This window comes from Trichophyton benhamiae (genome assembly GCF_000151125.1).
Source record: "Trichophyton benhamiae CBS 112371 chromosome Unknown Abenha-G-c-322p01.r1, whole genome shotgun sequence".
NCBI classification, from domain to species: domain Eukaryota; kingdom Fungi; phylum Ascomycota; class Eurotiomycetes; order Onygenales; family Arthrodermataceae; genus Trichophyton; species Trichophyton benhamiae.
The window spans coordinates 815,131-833,970 of NW_003315110.1; the positions used below are offsets into that span (position 1 = coordinate 815,131).

General features: G+C 46.4%; 5 protein-coding genes across 5 annotated transcripts; 4 read left to right on the forward strand and 1 right to left on the reverse strand.

The window, feature by feature from the left end:
• Positions 1–720: 720 nt before the first annotated feature.
• On the forward strand, positions 721–1,319 carry ARB_06112 (uncharacterized protein; the record flags this gene model as incomplete). The annotated part of the gene is made up of 3 exons (XM_003015754.1): positions 721–836; positions 914–1,037; positions 1,110–1,319. The coding sequence occupies 3 exons, from the start codon at positions 721–723 to the stop codon at positions 1,317–1,319; spliced, it is 450 nt and encodes a 149-aa protein (XP_003015800.1).
• Positions 1,320–1,999: 680 nt separating this feature from the next.
• Positions 2,000–2,552, reverse strand: ARB_06113 (uncharacterized protein; the record flags this gene model as incomplete). Its single annotated transcript, XM_003015755.1, has 2 exons — positions 2,000–2,332; positions 2,391–2,552. The coding sequence occupies 2 exons, from the start codon at positions 2,550–2,552 to the stop codon at positions 2,000–2,002; spliced, it is 495 nt and encodes a 164-aa protein (XP_003015801.1).
• Positions 2,553–4,430: 1,878 nt separating this feature from the next.
• Positions 4,431–7,720, forward strand: ARB_06114 (mitochondrial exoribonuclease Cyt-4, putative; the record flags this gene model as incomplete). Its single annotated transcript, XM_003015756.1, has 3 exons — positions 4,431–4,637; positions 4,702–5,006; positions 5,062–7,720. 3 exons carry the CDS (start codon positions 4,431–4,433, stop codon positions 7,718–7,720), a joined length of 3,171 nt encoding a protein of 1,056 aa, XP_003015802.1.
• A 1,253-nt stretch (positions 7,721–8,973) lies between these two features.
• On the forward strand, positions 8,974–11,115 carry ARB_06115 (uncharacterized protein; the record flags this gene model as incomplete). Its single annotated transcript, XM_003015757.1, has 8 exons — positions 8,974–9,000; positions 9,055–9,109; positions 9,187–9,416; positions 9,584–9,874; positions 9,928–10,021; positions 10,074–10,588; positions 10,649–10,933; positions 10,993–11,115. The coding sequence occupies 8 exons, from the start codon at positions 8,974–8,976 to the stop codon at positions 11,113–11,115; spliced, it is 1,620 nt and encodes a 539-aa protein (XP_003015803.1).
• Positions 11,116–11,901: 786 nt separating this feature from the next.
• On the forward strand, positions 11,902–15,519 carry ARB_06116 (uncharacterized protein; the record flags this gene model as incomplete). Its single annotated transcript, XM_003015758.1, has 1 exon — positions 11,902–15,519. One exon carries the CDS (start codon positions 11,902–11,904, stop codon positions 15,517–15,519), a length of 3,618 nt encoding a protein of 1,205 aa, XP_003015804.1.
• Between the last annotated feature and the right edge of the window lie 3,321 nt (positions 15,520–18,840).

Below are 18,840 nucleotides of genomic sequence, written 5' to 3' on the forward strand. Positions count from 1 at the left end.
CTTCCCCTTCTTCCCGCATACCGGAGCATAAAGTGACCAAGGATGCCCGGTAGTTGGCGGGCCCCTGCACGGCCCGGCTCCCAGTGCCAAGACCTGCTCAATCGGAGTAATATTTATGCCGTACTCCGTGATTATATAATCAATCTAGAGCTGTCCGGTCTCGGAAACTTGGAAGGCCTCGGCTTTTTTTACCTCGGAAGACGGGAAGGGGCTTTTAGACAGTACCTAGGTTACATACATATATGATGATTGGAAGCAGAAGAGAAAGCCGACGAGGATGACAGAGAGAATAGGGATGGAGTTATGCTGCCCATTTGGAAATCTCATTTGGACCAGATTATAGTCAAGATGCTAAAATAATTGGAATAGATACTGTTGCTTCCCTTGTGTTTACAGTCACTATGTAGCGCTGAGTTATGGCCCCACCAGCATAACGAGATACTTCCAAGTTTGTGACGTTTGTCTGCCGCAGAAGCTGCCAGTTACGTAGTTGCTGAGATTCCAGACAGGTTATCGTATTATGGCCAAACTAGGAGCTACCGTTATGGTACCTTCGTAGCCGCGGAGTATATAAAGTTGGAGAACCCCTCTGCTCGTCTGAGTTCTCTTTCGTAACTAAATCCGGCCAGCTCATCAATCGCTAACACTCTACTCCAAGATCCGAGAATATTCTAATAAACATCCATACTTATAAAACCGGCTTTTTCTCTCCGATTCACAATGGATACCTTCAACTGGTCTTACCACTCCATTGCCGGCGCTTATGTGCTGGGCCTGGCACCACACTTCGTCTTCTTCCTTAAGACCCTGAAAACTGGCAAATACTCCAACCTGACGTACGTTACCTGCCTAGTTTATCGATCTGTCATCAGCTGCAAGCGGCAGACTAACAAATCTCTTAAACCATACATAGACCGAGAAACACCCTCGACTCGCTTCGTGGCGTTATCCCCGCCGAACAATGGAACAGACTCTTCAAGCTCAGAAGCATTCATATCAATGCCATGGAGAGCATCCCGATCTTTGCCGCTGCCATCGTGAGTTTACATCCAACCTTTCTACACAACATTATGTGGTATTCCTTTCGTCTCTAATTCGGTTAAATGTAGCTTGCGGGTAACATTGCCAAGCTCCCGGTCAGCGAGCTCAATTACCTTGCAGCTGAATACCTCGGATGCCGTGTAGCCTTCGCGGCTCTGTACTTGGGCGCCGGGTCAGAGCTCACCAGCTACGCAAGAACTGGGGTCTGGTTCTACAGCCTTGGGCGCCTTCTATTCACCCTGATTAAATCTGGAAATGCCGTTTCTGGTCTCCTCTAAACAGTGTTACTCCTGGATCCCACCTCAGGATGTGATTGATGGTTTCGGCCGCACTCGACGCTTGGTGCTAGAGCCGGGATCCATTTCCCTGTTCCCAAGCTCCTCTTGACTTTTCAGGCTAAGAACACACTTTGGAGTGGGCTTATAATACCCCATATATAATGACAAAGTGTCCTGTTCTAGTTTGTCTTCATCAGTTGGAGATTGATTGCTAAAAAAAGGGCTTAGGGAATCGTATAACGGCAATGTCAAATTCCCAACCCTAAAACGCCTATGTATTAATTCTCTCTAGCTAGCTATGCAAAATACCTATTACTATTATATCTTTGTGAAAGACAAACAATACAACAGCTGAAAAACAACAAGAAAAAGGAAAACTGGAAATAGGAAATATGGTGGCCATCAACTTCTTGCTCACTCGCTCCTTCGTTTTAATAAATGACTTATACCTATAATGGATAGATGATTTCTCGTCCACATAGGTATATCGCGCAGCACACAGTTTCAAAATGAGGTTTGGCGGTAGATGGTTTGGCATGTCTAGCTTTCAATGTCCTTGGGAGCGCTGGCTCTGGTTTGGCGCCAGAGGCACGCACTGCATATAGCAGAGAAGGCAAACAAAATGCTAAGCTCCTTGTTAGATAACTGGCTCATTGACCCTTGGACAATATAACAAGCACTTACCAAAGAGCAATGCTCAGGCCCCAGATCGACTTCATTTCGTAACAGGTGAGCTTCGATGCTCCAATCCAATGGGTGTAACTGATCTTCCCGCCATCCTTGGCGAGGCTCTGGCCAAGGGCGTTGGCAAAATCATACACGGATGAATGACCGCCGGAGACTTGTCCGATCACATTGCAGTTCAGATACGATAGCGGTTTCCCAACAGTGACAGCGACGACCACGACGGCAATCAAATGGGCTCCATCCAAACCAAGGTTGATCAAGTATGGGAGAGCCCCGTCGAGGAAAAGGATGAAAGTGATGGCGCAGTACAAGACTGCAATGACAGTCTGGTGGTTCCAGTGTTAGACTTATGTGGTATATGTGCGTTTAGGCATTCAAACTTACCACACTCAGAGTGCCGATGAGAACATCTGGTGGAGTTGCATTGGCGTTGACCATCTGAGCGATGAAGTTGGCGGTCATTCCAATGATGGAAATAAGGCAGATGGCCTGGAGTATGCGGACGGCCTTAAAAGAGGTAGCGAGGGCGCCTTGTGGACCAGCCATAGTGACGATTGAAGTTGTGTTTGAGAGGAAAGAAAACAAATGAGATGATGTCAAGAAAGACGATACGTCTTGGGAATGAATGTAGTAGACAGGGAGTGAAATGAATTGCCTGGGTCGCTGGTATACGAATGCGAGGGAATATGCTGATAAATGGACAGAATAAGGGATATAGTTGTATATATATGATGAAATCGTTGAGATAAAGGAGACTGAAAGGGAAAACAAGTTAGAAATGCAATGATATAAGACAAGGGAAATAAAGGAAAAGGAAAAGGAAAAGGAAACAACACTCTATCAAAGAGTGACGATGGTAGTTGATTGTTGATTGCTGTAGAATAAGAGGAAAACAGGAATGAAAGAGGAGAATCACCGCCTTTATATCTCGATCTTCGGGAATGGTCTAGACACTGGTCTACATCACTACGCGCCTTCAAGATAGATCATTTTTGATGGTGAACGGCGAATTATCTTTGGATCGTCGGGTCGTTCCTATTCATAGAATTGTCTAGATCATACTCAAGATTCTGTTTAGGATACTGACTTCGCAAAGTCAGTAAATTATTAGAACTTGGACGTCTCAAGGGACACAAGGTTGGGTATTCTCTTCAGCAAGCGCTGGCCTTCCCAATGAAATCGCGAACAATCAGTTTCATAGAAGCTGACACGGCTCACCGAACCTAAAAGGCCGTGTTTGGGGCCCCAGAGCCCTGGGAAAGGCCCACCGACGAGCACCCGTAGGGTGGATGAGCTGCGTCGTCGCTGATGGGCTGGCTGGAGCTTGGAGCTCGAATCTTGGAGCTTTGGTAGCAAAGGAATCGCTGCTTTTGTTGCTAGCGCCACATGGCCCACCACGGCGCTTGCTCTTTCACTTGGCTGCTTGCTGGCCGCAACTCTCAGCCAAACGATCGAGAGGCCAGACTGAGTCTGAAGCAGAAGCGGGACCGATCTTCATCCCCGACTTGACTCAAGGTACTTCAAAGCTCGCATTGGATTCTATTTTGGTCGTCGATGTTTCGTCGTCAATCTCGAGACGTCCGTCTTTTCCCTCCTTCCAGCCGTTACTGGCCCTGCGTATCACGTGCCTCAGCCCTGCCTACAGCGGGCGCTTAGAGCAAGGCAGGTTTTCTGGTTGGTGACATTGCCATACAGAGCCCATTACGGAGTTTATGGGGCCTAAAACGGTTCAGCTTGCTCCGACAGCCATCATTTAGCATTTTTGGCTGGATTATGTTCAAGCCAACTCTGTTTACTCCGTATTGCCATTCTCGATCTTTAAGAGTATAGAGCTCAACGAGGGATAAGGCGCGAAGGAGCAAGTGATGATAAACGGGATCCTTGGACCTACTGAAAGAGTCAAGTCTCGGTCAATAATAATGCACAAATAACTAGGACAAACCCACATCAGATAACCAAACCGCAATTTAGCCTTGAGACACTTGGATCAAGCGCATTTTCCCTACGGCATAATTCGCCTCGGATGGTCAGGTTCGAAATCCATTAGCCGGTAGCCATATCCATTCTACTGACTGTGCTGATCACTTGCTCTGTTCTGGCCTGATGAGTGGTGGTTGTTTGTTGCGATTCAAACTCCACGTCATTTCACAACTAAAGAAAAAAAAATAAAAGTAAAATAAAATAAACCTAATAATAAGAGCACGTGATAATACAATCATGATTATATAAACAAAGTTTGCATTGAGCCGCATCCATCGTGCCTTGGGTCTTGGCATAAAAGCCATTAAAATTTAATCGAAACGTCAGATCGAGAGCTTTTTGGCGAAAGCAGGAACTACACGAATACTAAGATGGAACGGCTGTTCTAATCACAAGGCAGCTCAATTCTCTTGCGCTGGTGCTGGGAGGATTTTTGGGTCTGCGATGTCGTCCCGTCGGTGGATGAGGAGCTCTCTGGATATTCCAGGGAAGCTGGGTCGGCCGTTCGTCTGCTCACAATGCGCGACAGCTCTTGGACGCAACCCGAATCGGTCTGTTGATGTCTCTTCGCGTTACCCGTTCTCGTACCGTGACAATGGCAGCGTGCAATATGGCAGCGTCCCTAGACGGTCGTTTTCCACGACAGGAAATGTAAGTCAAGTAATTGATTGTCAGCAAGAGTAACATGGTCTAACTTGTTGGTGGATACTTATAGGCACGATCCTCTACCGAAAGTTCCCTTATGGATGATCGTATGAGAGAGCTCATTGAACAAGATATGAAGAGAACGGACGATATCAGAACTTATCTTCGAAAATGGATAGAAAAGCAGCCAAAAACTCTAGATCCCATCATGGAATTCAACGGAACCGCAATTGCCCCATCTACACAGAAAGTTGGTGGCATGTTTCTCGACAACTCTGTCCTTAGTGATAGTCTTCCCGAGCTTTTAGGAAGTTCAGATCTAGAGGGTGATCCATTACCGTTTCTGCGTCCTGGAGATTTAGTTCAACTACGACAGTGAGTACTAACGCTAACATAACACGGATATATGGGGCTGACAAGCATTTAACAGTCAAAATGGGACTTCTTCAGGCCAGCTAGCTGTGTATCTTCGTACGGTTAATGACCAGCAGCAGTTTTATACCACCAGGGGGAAATGGCGAATTGCTCGACCTTCAGAAGTGAACTACATTACAAAACATCGCTTTTCACCCGAACTACTCGAGCCAATATTTCCATACCTTCCAACAACGGTAATTGCGAAGGGAAATATGCCACAACTAGCCATGGAAGGCGGTGTTCCCCGTCATATTGGTGCTACTTTGCTCAACTCAATCCTTGAGTTTGAGGGCGCTGCTTCAAAGACGTTTGCAGAAAACGCCACTATATTGAATTCTGTGCATGACCGCCTTGCAAAAGATACAGAGCCAGTAACGCTGACTCTCGAGCAAATCGCCTCTCAGCTCCTAGGCCGAGATCCAAATACCCTTTCAAAAGCTGATAGGTACGCGATTCATCAAGCAATTGATCAAAACCCAGTCTCGATAATTGCGAATCAGAGTTTGTCTGTGGTTGAATCGTACACATTCCGTCCAAAGGCGCAGACAGAACTGATCAATCGTGTAATAAAGTGGATGCGAGAGTACCAGACCCTGAGGAGTAGTGGCATGGGAAAAAAAGAAAAGAGGTCCTCGAATCGCAATCCCATTGGCCAATTTGTCAAAACTGCTCGACAGTGGATTTATCGGAGCCGTGCGTCTCGAAAACCTACGCAGGCGTACAGCTTAAGTCCAAGAATCGACTCGGTTGACGACCTGGAACATCAGGCTGAGCAATTGAAAGAGGGCTCAAAACCTTCCACCCCATCATTTTCCGAAACAGACAGAGATATAATTGAATTTTTGAGGCTTTGGATCCTTCCGCCACTGTTTGTGCGTGATTCTTCTCTTCGAAGCACTGGGTCCTTTATACTTTTTCATATTGGATTATACGCCAACTTCAACCTTAACGAGGCTACTGGATATTTGGCCCTACAAGAACTCGGCATCCTAACTCCTTGGGAGAATATCCATGTCCTCAATGAGCAGGTCGCCCTTCCTGGCCATGGCCTATCGCCAGTATCCGACGCAATCGTTGAAGAATGTAATAGGTTTTGCGAAATGCCTAGCTGCATAGATACCCTGGTAGATTCCATGAAGGATTTCCGCAAAGACTGGGGAGAGACACCAGTGTTCTGTGTTGACAGTGCATCTGCTGCAGAAATTGATGACGGGTTCTCACTTGAGCGTATCCCAGACTCATCAGATAGATACTGGGTTCACATCCATGTTGCCAATCCGTCGGCGTTCATTCCTCATGACCATCTCCTTGCTAAAGGGGCATCCCATTTTAAACGCTCTTTTTACACCCCCGAGAGGGTGTATCCGATGTTCCCACCAAACCTTACCAGCGAAAAGTTTAGTCTTGGGCCTGGGAAACCAACCATCACGTTCAGTGCGGTTGTTAATATGGAAGGAGAAATCCTTGATACCAAAATTACCCACGGTTACATTAACAATGTTATATACATTACGCCAGACAGGCTACGAAAATTGTTTGGTATTGATATAAATGAGAACTCTTCAATGTCCCTGGAAGTTGGAGGTACTCCCAAGGGCCCAGAACGCCCTGAATTACAGGAGCATATATCTGAGGAACACAAAGCCATTCTTGAAACTATGGAGAGGTTACTCGCCGGACGTCGAGAAAAACGCATGAAGAAAGGCGCTATAGAGTTCTTTTCAAACTATCCCTCGTCACCACTTGTTTCCGGAGGTGAAGAAGGCGTACGTTCATACACAGGCGATATTTCGGGGCGTTATGATTATAATGATGATCCTACAATCGGAGTTAGCGGTCAATTTACACAATCAGATGGATCTTTGGAAGCCACCAAAACTGATTTTGTGGCACATGCTATGCTTCTGGGAGGAGAAATTGCTGCTCAGTGGTGCAAAGAGCGCAACATTCCAGTCATATTCTCGGCAGCTGCCTACAATCTGGATAAAGTCACCACGGAAGACCAGGGAGAATTTGTACCTGGTTCATCACCATATAGCCAACTCCCCCGAGCCTTTTCGTCTTCAAAGCCGACGCCTCATATCACGCTTGGCATGGATCAATATAGCAAATGCACGTCGCCCCTCAGGCGTTACTCCGACTTAATCGTCCACTGGCAAGTAGAAGCCGCTTTACGTCATGAGGCAAAGCAAAGTATGACGGATCAAAGTGAAAGATACCCCAATCAAGTAGACGAAGCTGTCCTTCCATTCTCTCGCGAAGACATCAAAGCAATCATAGTCCGCTCAAACTGGCAAAATAAAGCCGCCGACAGGGCACAGGTGCTATCACGGGAGTTTTGGGTTCTCCAGGCCTTATTCCGTGCACATTACTTTGGTGAAGCAAATCTCCCAGAAGGTTTCCAGTGTGTTATCGTCAGCCAGCTTCCTGCGAGTTCTAATTCCGCTTCTGAGCCAGACGAGACACGATATACAGCAAATCTGCTACCTTTCCGGGTTCGCTGTGTCGTGACTACTGACAAAAGCTGTCCTGAATTCCGGCCAGGTGACTTGGTGGAAGCGACTATTTCTAATGTCAACCTATACACTGTACTACTCGGTCTCCGAGCAGTACGTCTTGTCCACCGTCCCGAGAAATCACGAGCCACTGTGCCTCTTGGGTTTCTTCATTGACCTCTTGAATTATTAGACTCACTTTATTCTTGAAAGACGTCTTAGAGAGGTAAATGTATTTTTATCTTGTCGTTTTTTGGATTAGCGGCTGTACATTTGCAATGGAGTTACGATATCCCATCTCTGATCTCATGCCCCCTCTCAATGTTAATAATTCCGCTCCCATACATAGCTTTTGGTTTGCTTAGAATTTAGACATTCCCTTTCTATACAATGTTGATGAATATCGGTTGCAGCGTAGTTGAGTTTTCAATATAAGGTTCATTGACGATTAAAATATATCCATGGCCAAACGCCCATCATAGTTGCTTTAAAACCGTAAAAAGGATTCCGCACGCTTCACGTAAACTGATGGTAGCCTTCTAGGTTTAACTCCTTGCCGGTAGACAAGTGCTTCCTTCAGCCCATGCCAGTGTGTTCAACAAGCGAACGGACTTCAATGATGTGCTCCACCTCCGCATAAACCAAGAAAAGTCCCATCTATCGTACAAATATTGCGAGTGCAAAAGGCGGTCTCGGTTACCGTAGAGAAAGTCCTAAACGTCGATCATAGTTCAAAGGCTAGATGAAGAAGTAATGTTAGCTGAAACGTAGGCATAATAGGTAGTGGTAAGTGACATACGCAGGGAGTAGCCATTCGCCGAACGGACTCTGAAGGAAAGCAACTGCGGCCTGTGAGACATAATATCAGCCAAAGTGAACAGGTGTATAACCAATGCCAACCGAATTTTGCTAGCTCATCAACATCCAAAGGATGGTATAGGAGTTAAAACATACACCGAATATGAGAACGCTCCTCACTACGGTGGCATTCTCTGATGAAGTCAACTCAGAGTAAACCGTTGACACAATACCACGGGGCTCCCCGCGGGATGGGTGCGAAATGGCACGCTGCTTTGGGGCCATTTTCGAGAGGAATGAAGTTGCTTTGTCTTTGTGTTTTCCGTTTGGGGAGAAATTGATATGTTGTGATGATGGCGATGAATTTGGATATAGAAGTTGCAGTTGGTTGGTTATAAAAATTTCGGGGAAGAAAGGGTAAAAGTTGCGCGCTTGGCGTCTGCGCGTGAACGTAGAATGAACTGCATAGTTAACTGCGAAGCTTCTTTGAACTCAACTTCCGGCGTAAGCTTGGAAAGCCGTCTTCGGCAGATGGAAATACCTGCATCTTTGAGCTCTGGATGATCGAGATACACGTCTTATAATTAATGACCTCGACGTCTAGTAACGCCTGGCTATCTATTTGTTAAAAGATGTCGAGCATTGATGATATTTTCAAGGTAAATAATTACAGCTCCTTTTACCTACTAGGACGCAAGCTGACCAACTGATAGAAACCATCCCACCCCTCAAATATCAAACGAAAGCTCGAGCCGGCGCGAGATCCAAGTATGTTTAGGCACCTATATCGAATGCGCTTACCCAGGAATAAATACGCTCGATCACTAATCGATATAATTGTGCAGCTGAGATATACAAGGCCGCGAAACTCGACGCCAATGGAGACACTATAAGAGGCAAAGAACCAACAGTTGAGGATGCGGAAGACGATGATGTCGCCGGTCCTGAACTTCCGCCAGACTTTGAAGAGGATATCCCGGATGACGAGGAGGGTAGATTTTTTGGAGGTGGTGTAACGAAGGACACCACCAATGCCCTTGACTACATTGACAAACATGAGAATGAAGGAGCTGCGGTAATTGAGTATTTGAAATACTGTTTGTGACTCGCAACAGCTAACTCCAGATTTAGCCCCAGGTTATTGACTCTGCATGGTTACGGCGCACTGCCCTGAATTTCGAAAAAAAGATATCGAAGAATGCCGAACTCCGGGTCAAATTTGAAAATGATCCGCAAAAGTAGTCACTGATCGTCCACCTGTACTCTTATATGGATGAAACATCTAACGGATTGGCTAGGTTCATGGCTTCTGAGGCCGATTTGGATGTTGAAATCAAAACCCTTTCAATCTTATCTGAGCATCCAAAGCTGTATAACGAATTTGCTGAACTTGGTTGCGCTGGTTCACTGGTTTCCCTACTAACCCATGAGAATACGGATATTTCAATTGATGCGATAGAAATACTCGGTGAGCTCATTGACGAGGATGTGGAAGCCGAGGAAGATCAGTGGGATGCCATTGCAAACTCTATGGTAAGAGAGACTCCTTGTTCTAACGCCCCATCTTAATAACTAACTATTTCAAGCTGGATGCGGATATACTTGAACTTTTATCACAAAATCTTGCACGATTAAATGAAGAAAATGAGGTAGACAGGGCTGGTATATACCATATCCTAAGTATGCCGTTACATATCCCTGCAGATAACAACAACCTTTCTAACACAACTAGATATCCTGGAGAGTTTGTCCTCGAGAGCATCCATCGCAGATCGGATCGGACAGGAGTCAGGCATCATGCCTTGGCTGCACGAGCGCATATCAAGGAAAGAGAAAAGAGTATCCCAAAATAAACAGTATTCTGCTGAGATTCTTGCTATACTGTTACAATCTTCGTCAAAAAATCGACTACGATTCATCAGCCTAGAGGGAGTTGATACGTTGCTCCAGTTATTGAGCGTATATCGAAAGCTTGACCCCCAAAAAGATTCCGACGAAGAAGAGTATTTTGAGAATTTATTCGATTGTTTGACTTGTGTGGTAGATGAGGATGAAGGTAAAGACAAGTTTATTGAAGCGGAGGGGATTGAACTTGCACAAATTATGCTCCGCGAAGGCACACTAAGTAAGCCACGAGCTTTACGTGTTCTGAATCATGCCCTTGGTGGACGAGGAGGTTTACGGGCATGTGAAAAGTTTGTTGAAGCCGGGTTGCTCAGAACGGCATTTGGCATGTTTATGAAGAAGGTAACCTCCTTTCCGACACCTCCTAAAACTGCATAACTCTGACAACTGGTTGGTACTTAGCAAGATAAATCGCTTACGGAACATCTTCTGGGAATATTCTCATCATTGCTAAGGCTACTTCCTGGTGACACGTCTGGTAGAATTCGAACGTTAGCAAAGTTCGTGGAGAAAGACTATGAAAAGGTTACGAGATTAATCAAACTACGGCGAGAGTATAAGTCTAAACTCTCCGTTGTAGAACAAGATATCAACCAAGAAAAGAGCAGTCTCAGTCAAGATGACCTTGACGCTTTGGAGGGAGAATGGTTATCTCGCAGACTTGATGCCGGACTTTTCTCTCTACAGGTAAGATTTCCACTCATTTGACAGATCTCCATTTTCTTAAGCTTACTTCCGTCCTTTAGACCATAGATGTAATCCTTGCGTGGCTTGTCGCTGAGGATGACGGTGCAAAAGCCAAAATAAAGTCGTTGATGGCCGATCAAGACGAAGACCTAGGTGTCATCCGCGGTACGCTCCAAGGTTAGTAGGGATTAAATGATATCCATCTAATAGATAAAGCGGATAACTAATATTGAAAATAGAACAACTGAGCGGACTTGATGATTCTGAGACGGATTATCAGGACACTAGAGACATGCTAGACACGCTGATGAGCTTTTTATAATCATGCTCTCTGGTCTAGACTGGTGCTTTTTCAATGTAGGATAGGCAGCACAAGGTAGACTAATTTCACTGTACATATATTAGCTTCTAGCCCGGTTTGCATGGGATCCTCAAATATGATGGCTTCAGAAAGTAGGGACCTGTAGAAAAACGACTGAACCAAGAGTAATCCTACATCGGCAGTTAGTAGACTGCAGCTATACATTTGCCACTTAAGACACAGGGCAGGAGAAGGGTTATATATAAGGACAGGTTGGATAGACTAAACGTGACTACAGGTTTAGGTAAATGGAATAGCCGCCGGTTGAATCACGATCGGCGGTTGTCTGATTACATAATAAAAATCGAAATATTTCACGTGATACCACGTGATACAAGCGCGTTTTGGAAGGCTTGGCCAAAAACGGGAATTTCAGTGGCGGCTCAATGATTGCAGGAGAGAGCTCCTTCACCTGCGCAACCCTCGAAGCTGTCACTCATACAACACCATATTTCACCCGGCGCGGCAGTGAGTGACTGGATTTATGTTGATGAGGGCCGCTTTTACTTACTGTTGATATCTGGCTGCTCAGTTTAGATCCCTCTGGGGATCGGATTGCTGAACCTGTCGCGCGCACGGAATTTCTAATCGGCAACGCATCGCCATCATGGAGTATGCAGACGAATATGGGGACGATGTTTACTACGAGGCGGAGGAGGGAATTACATCTGAAGACTGCTGGACGGTAATCTCGGCTTTTTTTGAGTCCAAGGGTTTGGTCTCTCAACAGCTAGATTCGTTCGATGAGTTTATTTCGACTACTATGCAGGAGCTGGTGGAAGAGCAGGGCCAAGTTACACTCGATCAAACAGTACCTCCCAGCGACGATGAGCCCGACCCCGTTGTTTTACGCCGTTATGAGCTTAAATTTGGTACCGTTATGTTGGCTCGACCTTCTATGACAGAAGGAGATGGCGCGACCAGTATCATGTTGCCGCAGGAAGCCCGTCTACGAAATCTCACTTATGCCAGCCCTCTCTATCTTGGTATCTCGAAGAAGATTATGGAAGGCCGAGAACGTCTACTATCGGAACGAGACGAAGAAGAAGAAGAAATTGAAGAAAAAGGAGATGAGGAGAGACGGAACCGTGGAACGTATTTACACTGGGAACGCAAGCCAACCATGGAGGACGAAGCGGAAGAGGAAAACATTTTCATTGGAAAGATGCCCATCATGCTCAAATCGAAATACTGCATTCTCAAAGACCTTGGTGAGCAAGCGCTCTACAACTGGAATGAGTGCCCGTATGATTCGGGCGGTTACTTCGTCATCAACGGAAGTGAGAAAGTTTTGATTGCGCAAGAACGCAGTGCTGGAAACATTGTACAAGTCTTCAAGAAAGCTCCTCCAAGCCCAACTCCCTACGTCGCCGAAATCCGAAGTGCGGTTGAAAAGGGTTCCAGAATCCTCTCTCAGCTCTCCATCAAGCTTTTCTCCAAAGGAGACAGTGCCAAGGGTGGATTTGGTCCAACAATTAGATCGACACTTCCTTATATCAAGACCGATATCCCGATAGTTGTCGTATTCCGCGCGCTTGGTGTGGTATCTGACGAGGATATCTTGAACCATATTTGCTACGATCGAAATGACACACCCATGTTGGAAATGCTCAAGCCCTGTATTGAAGAAGGTTTCGTTATTCAGGACCGTGAAGTTGCCCTCGACTTCATAAGTAAGAGAGGATCCTCACCAATGAGCATGAACCAAGAGAAGCGAGTACGATATGCCAGAGACATCATTCAAAAAGAATTCCTACCTCATATCTCGCAGAGCGAAGGTAGCGAAACTCGAAAAGCCTTCTTTTTAGGCTACATGGTCCACCGCCTACTTCAATGTGCTCTCGGACGCCGGGATGTAGATGATCGAGATCATTTTGGAAAGAAACGACTTGATTTGGCTGGACCTTTGCTAGCGAACCTGTTCAGAGTTCTATTTATGAGACTCACCAAGGACCTTTACAAATACGTCCAGAGGTGTGTTGAAACTGGTAGACAACTTTACCTGAACATTGGTGTCAAGGCTAGCACCCTTACAGGCGGTCTTAAATATGCGCTTGCGACAGGAAACTGGGGTGAGCAGAAGAAGGCTGCTAGCTCAAAGGCTGGTGTCTCACAGGTTCTTAACCGCTACACCTACGCCTCTACACTTTCCCATCTTCGACGAACAAACACTCCTATTGGCAGAGACGGTAAAATTGCCAAACCTCGCCAGCTTCATAATACCCACTGGGGTCTTGTTTGCCCTGCTGAAACACCTGAAGGACAGGCTTGTGGTCTGGTCAAGAATTTAGCTCTCATGTGTTGCATTACTGTCGGTACCCCAAGCGAGCCTATTATCGACTTCATGATTCAGCGAAACATGGAAGTCCTAGAAGAATTCGAACCCCAAGTCTCGCCTAATTCTACAAAGGTATTTGTGAACGGTGTGTGGGTGGGTGTACACAGAGACCCGGCACATCTTGTGGGAACAGTCCAGTCACTCAGACGGCGAAACATGATTTCCCATGAGGTCAGTTTGGTTTGGGATATTCGAGATCGCGAGTTCAAAATATTCACCGATGCCGGGCGTGTATGCCGACCTCTCTTTGTAGTTGACAACGATCCAAAGAGCGAGAACAGCGGGTCTCTTGTTCTTGTAAAAGAACATATCCATAAACTTGAAGCAGACAAAGAACTTCCGCCAGATCTTGACCCAGAAGAGCGAAGAGAGAGACATTTTGGCTGGGATGGCCTAGTCAAATCTGGAGTCATTGAATATGTCGATGCGGAAGAAGAGGAGACAATCATGATTGTCATGACGCCTGAGGACTTAGAAGCATCGAAGCAATACCAAGCCGGCTATGGCATGCCTGAGGAGGATACGACTGACCGTAACCGGCGTGTGAAGTCGAATCTCAGCCAAAAGGCTCACACTTGGACTCATTGTGAGATTCACCCGAGTATGATATTAGGCATTTGTGCCAGTATCATTCCTTTCCCCGACCATAACCAATCTCCACGTAATACATACCAATCTGCTATGGGTAAACAAGCCATGGGTGTTTTCCTCACGAACTTCGAGCAGCGTATGGAGACAATGGCGAACATTCTCTATTATCCACAGAAACCTCTTGCAACGACTCGATCCATGGAGTTCCTCAAGTTCCGTGAACTTCCTGCAGGGCAGAACGCTATTGTGGCTATAGCATGTTACTCCGGCTATAACCAAGAAGATTCTGTCATCATGAACCAAAGCAGTATCGATCGAGGATTATTCCGAAGCTTGTTCTACCGAACATACACTGATTCTGAGAAGATGATCGGGTTGACAGTCGTTGAGCGATTTGAGAAACCAATGAGATCTGATACTCTCAGGATGAAACATGGAACGTACGACAAAGTGGACGACGATGGCATTGTGTCTCCCGGAGTTCGTGTGTCCGGTGAAGATATCATAATTGGGAAGACCTCACCTTTAGCACCCGAGGCTGAAGAACTTGGTCAGCGAACGAAACAACATACAAAATTGGATGTATCAACTCCTCTTAGAAGCACGGAGAGCGGTATCGTCGATCAGGTACTTGTGTCCACAAGTAACGATGACTTGAAATTTGTGAAGGTGCGGATGCGGACCACAAAGATACCCCAGATTGGTGACAAGTTTGCTTCTCGACACGGTCAAAAAGGTACCATTGGTATCACATACCGGCACGAGGATATGCCATTCACTAGAGAAGGCGTCACCCCTGATTTGATTATCAACCCCCACGCCATTCCATCTCGTATGACAATCGCCCATTTGATCGAGTGTCAGCTGAGTAAGGTTTCGTCTCTGCGTGGATATGAAGGTGATGCTACTCCTTTTACCGACGTTACTGTTGACTCAGTATCCAGTTTGCTTCGTGAACATGGATATCAATCACGTGGATTTGAGGTTATGTACAACGGGCACACAGGAAGAAAGCTGGTTGCTCAAGTATTTTTGGGTCCTACATACTATCAGCGTTTGCGACACATGGTGGATGACAAGATTCACGCCCGTGCCCGTGGCCCAACACAGATTTTAACTCGACAGCCTGTGGAAGGTCGTGCTAGAGATGGTGGCTTGCGATTCGGAGAGATGGAACGTGATTGTATGATTGCACATGGAGCCAGTTCGTTTTTGAAGGAGAGATTATTTGATGTATCTGACCCATTCCGGGTACACATCTGTGATATTTGCGGATTGATGACACCTATTGCGTGAGTTTCCCTAATCCTTTACGCCGTACAATCAGCAACAATAAAGGCTACAAGAACTGGCTAACATGAGTTAAACACACAGCAAGGTTAAGAAGGGCGACTTTGAGTGCCGAGCTTGCAGAAACAAGAACAAGATTTCACAGGTGCATATACCATATGCCGCCAAGCTCTTATTCCAGGAATTAGCGTCCATGAATATTGCGGCGCGTATGTACACCAAACGATCCGGTGTGTCGATTCGATAAGACAACATTTTACTTTTCAGAAAAAGCCACTTCTCTCCTCGTCGTGTTCTCTCGACGATTATCGGTACTTCCTCCTCACCGTGGTACTGCGGGCATCCGGGCCTCGCTTTCCTCGCCGACATGACCCTTCACTTCTCTTCTTTGTCTTACACAAACCGACTTTCCCCCCTTTTTGTTCTTCCATTTCCTAGGCATGTGCCTGCTCAACCACTTCAATAATATCTTTCTCATGGCATGGCCCTGCGAATTTCCATTAATCTGTCTTGCAATCAATAGTTCTACTGCTTGGATGGAAAGAGATAGGCGCAAGTTCTTGAAAAATACAAACCAGGCATCGTTTTTGTTACTAGTTATTTGGTGAACAAATCAGACTCAATAAGAATTTCACAAGAGTTTCTATGATATACCCACTCATACTGGAACTATTCTGATCCTTAGGCATTAAGTTCTTGGGTTTGATCACAGCTTGAAGATATATTTACCTCGCCCCTCTCGGGAAACAGCCACCAGTCACGTGAGCCTCTCGAGCAATCTATCTGGTATGTCCTAGTTGGTGATTAAATTCCAGTTCGTTTCAACGTGTCTATTATCACGTTGTCTGTTAATCACGGTGTCAGCAAACAAGACTGCTTGAAAAGAAGTGAGATTTTGCCCTATAGGGATATTCTCTTCATTCCATGTTTGTAGACCGTACCATGTGAAAATACCCAGGCATGGATATCTTTCCCGTGTGCTCTTCCCTTCTGCATGATGTGCCGCACTGCAATGCAAGTAGTATCATTTATCCTTCCATTCACGCTAAGGATAGAATTGGTTACGATGAATTGCCGCGGGCGAGAGGAACTCCCAAAGTTTCGCTTGTATGGTTATGAAGCACATCTAGGTGCAGTGAACAACTCACTTCAGTTCACTCCACCAGTTTATAATAAGAATGCTGTCGGGGATTACGACATCGACTTTCGGGTAAAAGATGATCATCAGGCATCTAATTGAAGGCCCCATGGAATAAATCCCAGGCCCTTTCATTATGTTATACCGGGGTAAACTATTCCGCTCTTACCACGAGAAAGATAGCAGGGGAATGCAACAATACACGGGGGACCAATAGCCAAGTGCTTGAACAGGTGCAAGAAATACCGGTGAATACGGTCAGAAACCGTTACCAAGGAACAGAAACAATATCAATTGGTGCACGGCTCCAACCGAGCATTCGTCAGATCATTCGAGGTGACTGGCAGAAAACAAGGAACGGACTCATGGACCATGGAGTCCCTCTGATGAATTGTTCGATTGACGGGTGGAGCTGTCGATTTCGGTGTTGGATCGATTGACAGGCTCAAGAAATTTGGGGGCCAAATCGGCGATTGGCTCCTCTCCAAGGCGAATGCAGAATGAATGGTCTGCCCAGAAGCACAACGCTTCTTACTTCGACATCCACACTCCGATTCCCGTCTCCATTCTGTTTATATGCGGGTTCCGCCACTCTGTTAAGTTTGAGATACGTATTCAACTATCTGCTATGCACCCAAGATGGGCTCATGACCAGCCAAACGATTAAGTTTAGATACCAATCGATGGGATATTACCTCCATATGTTGTCAGAGGGGGTTGGCTCTACCTGGCTAGCAGATAATTATACGAACGGTTCTCGCTTCCTCTGCAGACCGAGAATGGCCTCTAGCGGAACGAAGCTATACTTCATTTCAGAGCGCTCTCTACAGAGTATATGCACAAAGACGGCATGGATTGAAAACGAACGGACAGGTGACTGTACCAAACTGGGGAGGCTGCACAAGCGGGTGAGTCTGTCTTGCGAACCTTCTTCATGAAGATGTGGTATAGGATTATGAATAATAATTGATCCTACAGGGAAATGGCTCGACATCGATCAGCGTACAAACAATATATTATTCCCTGGGTTATCCCTTGCAGCAACAACACGGGCATCTTTTGACTCTCAAGGTGGCGGGACTGAATATGATTTTATGCAGCACCACTTGAGCTATACCGTGTTTGGAGCCGCAGTGCAGCCCAGTGAGATATTATTTTCCTGATCTAACTCTGCCACCAATGACAGATATAGACCCTGCCCCTGTTATCCTGCACTCTTTCACCCAGCTGATCAATAAAAATGACTGGCAGCCCTGCCGACAGGGAAGTACCAGGACACATGCTTGGGTACATTCGTTGTAAATACGCTAGCCCACCACAACAAACTTCAAAGGGATCAAGGAGACGAGAAGGGCATGCAGGAATGCAAGCTCCAGCTCCCCCGGCGGTTCCGTTATTGAGAGCTCTTCAGCAATTTTATAATCCAAGCTACCTGTTCCGCTACTCGCTGCGAGGGCGAAAGGGGCGACCCTGGCCTTGTTGCATTATTGGAGCAAAGCAACCGTTAGGGCGGTCCTTCAGGTTGGGTCAGCCGCTGTTAGATGTATCAGCAACAAGCCTAAAGTGCGTGACGGGGACGTGGCAGGCAAAGGACGGCACGGAGCCAACATGGGGGGTGTTGGTGTGTTCACTCCGTGTGGTGTGTGGTGTGTGGTGTGTGTTCTGTTGCGTACACCGCAGGTACTCCACCACCAGATCTCTGCGGCAAGGTACCTGCCCCTCTCGTGCTACTAAAAATACAACCGGCATTGGCCGCCGAGCACGCTCATTGGCTGCATGCAGTGTTATGCAGTGTGATGGGACCCACAGCGCCTGATCAGGATTAGTGCCAGAGCACGATCCTCGCTTGTGCGGCCTCTGGTTGGCTAATTATTTCTCCACCTGCCGGGACCCACAAACTTGCAGCCAATAAACGGTCGCCTCTACCCGCCGTCTATTCTTAGGGCCCCACCCGCACCCTGCCCACCGCCCGGGCCTTGTCGCCTGCCTCGCTCGAACTTCCCTTCCCGCCTGCAAAAGATATAAACACCGTCCAACACCGCGCCCTGTTCTGCTTCTCTCTCCTCCTCTTCTCTTCCTTCCTTCTCTCTTCGTCCCCCATCCCCTTAATTCTGTTCTCCTTTCGTCCTCGAGCTATTCCTATATTAAGAGAATTCTATAGAGCCGGTCTCTTCTCCTGCATAATATTT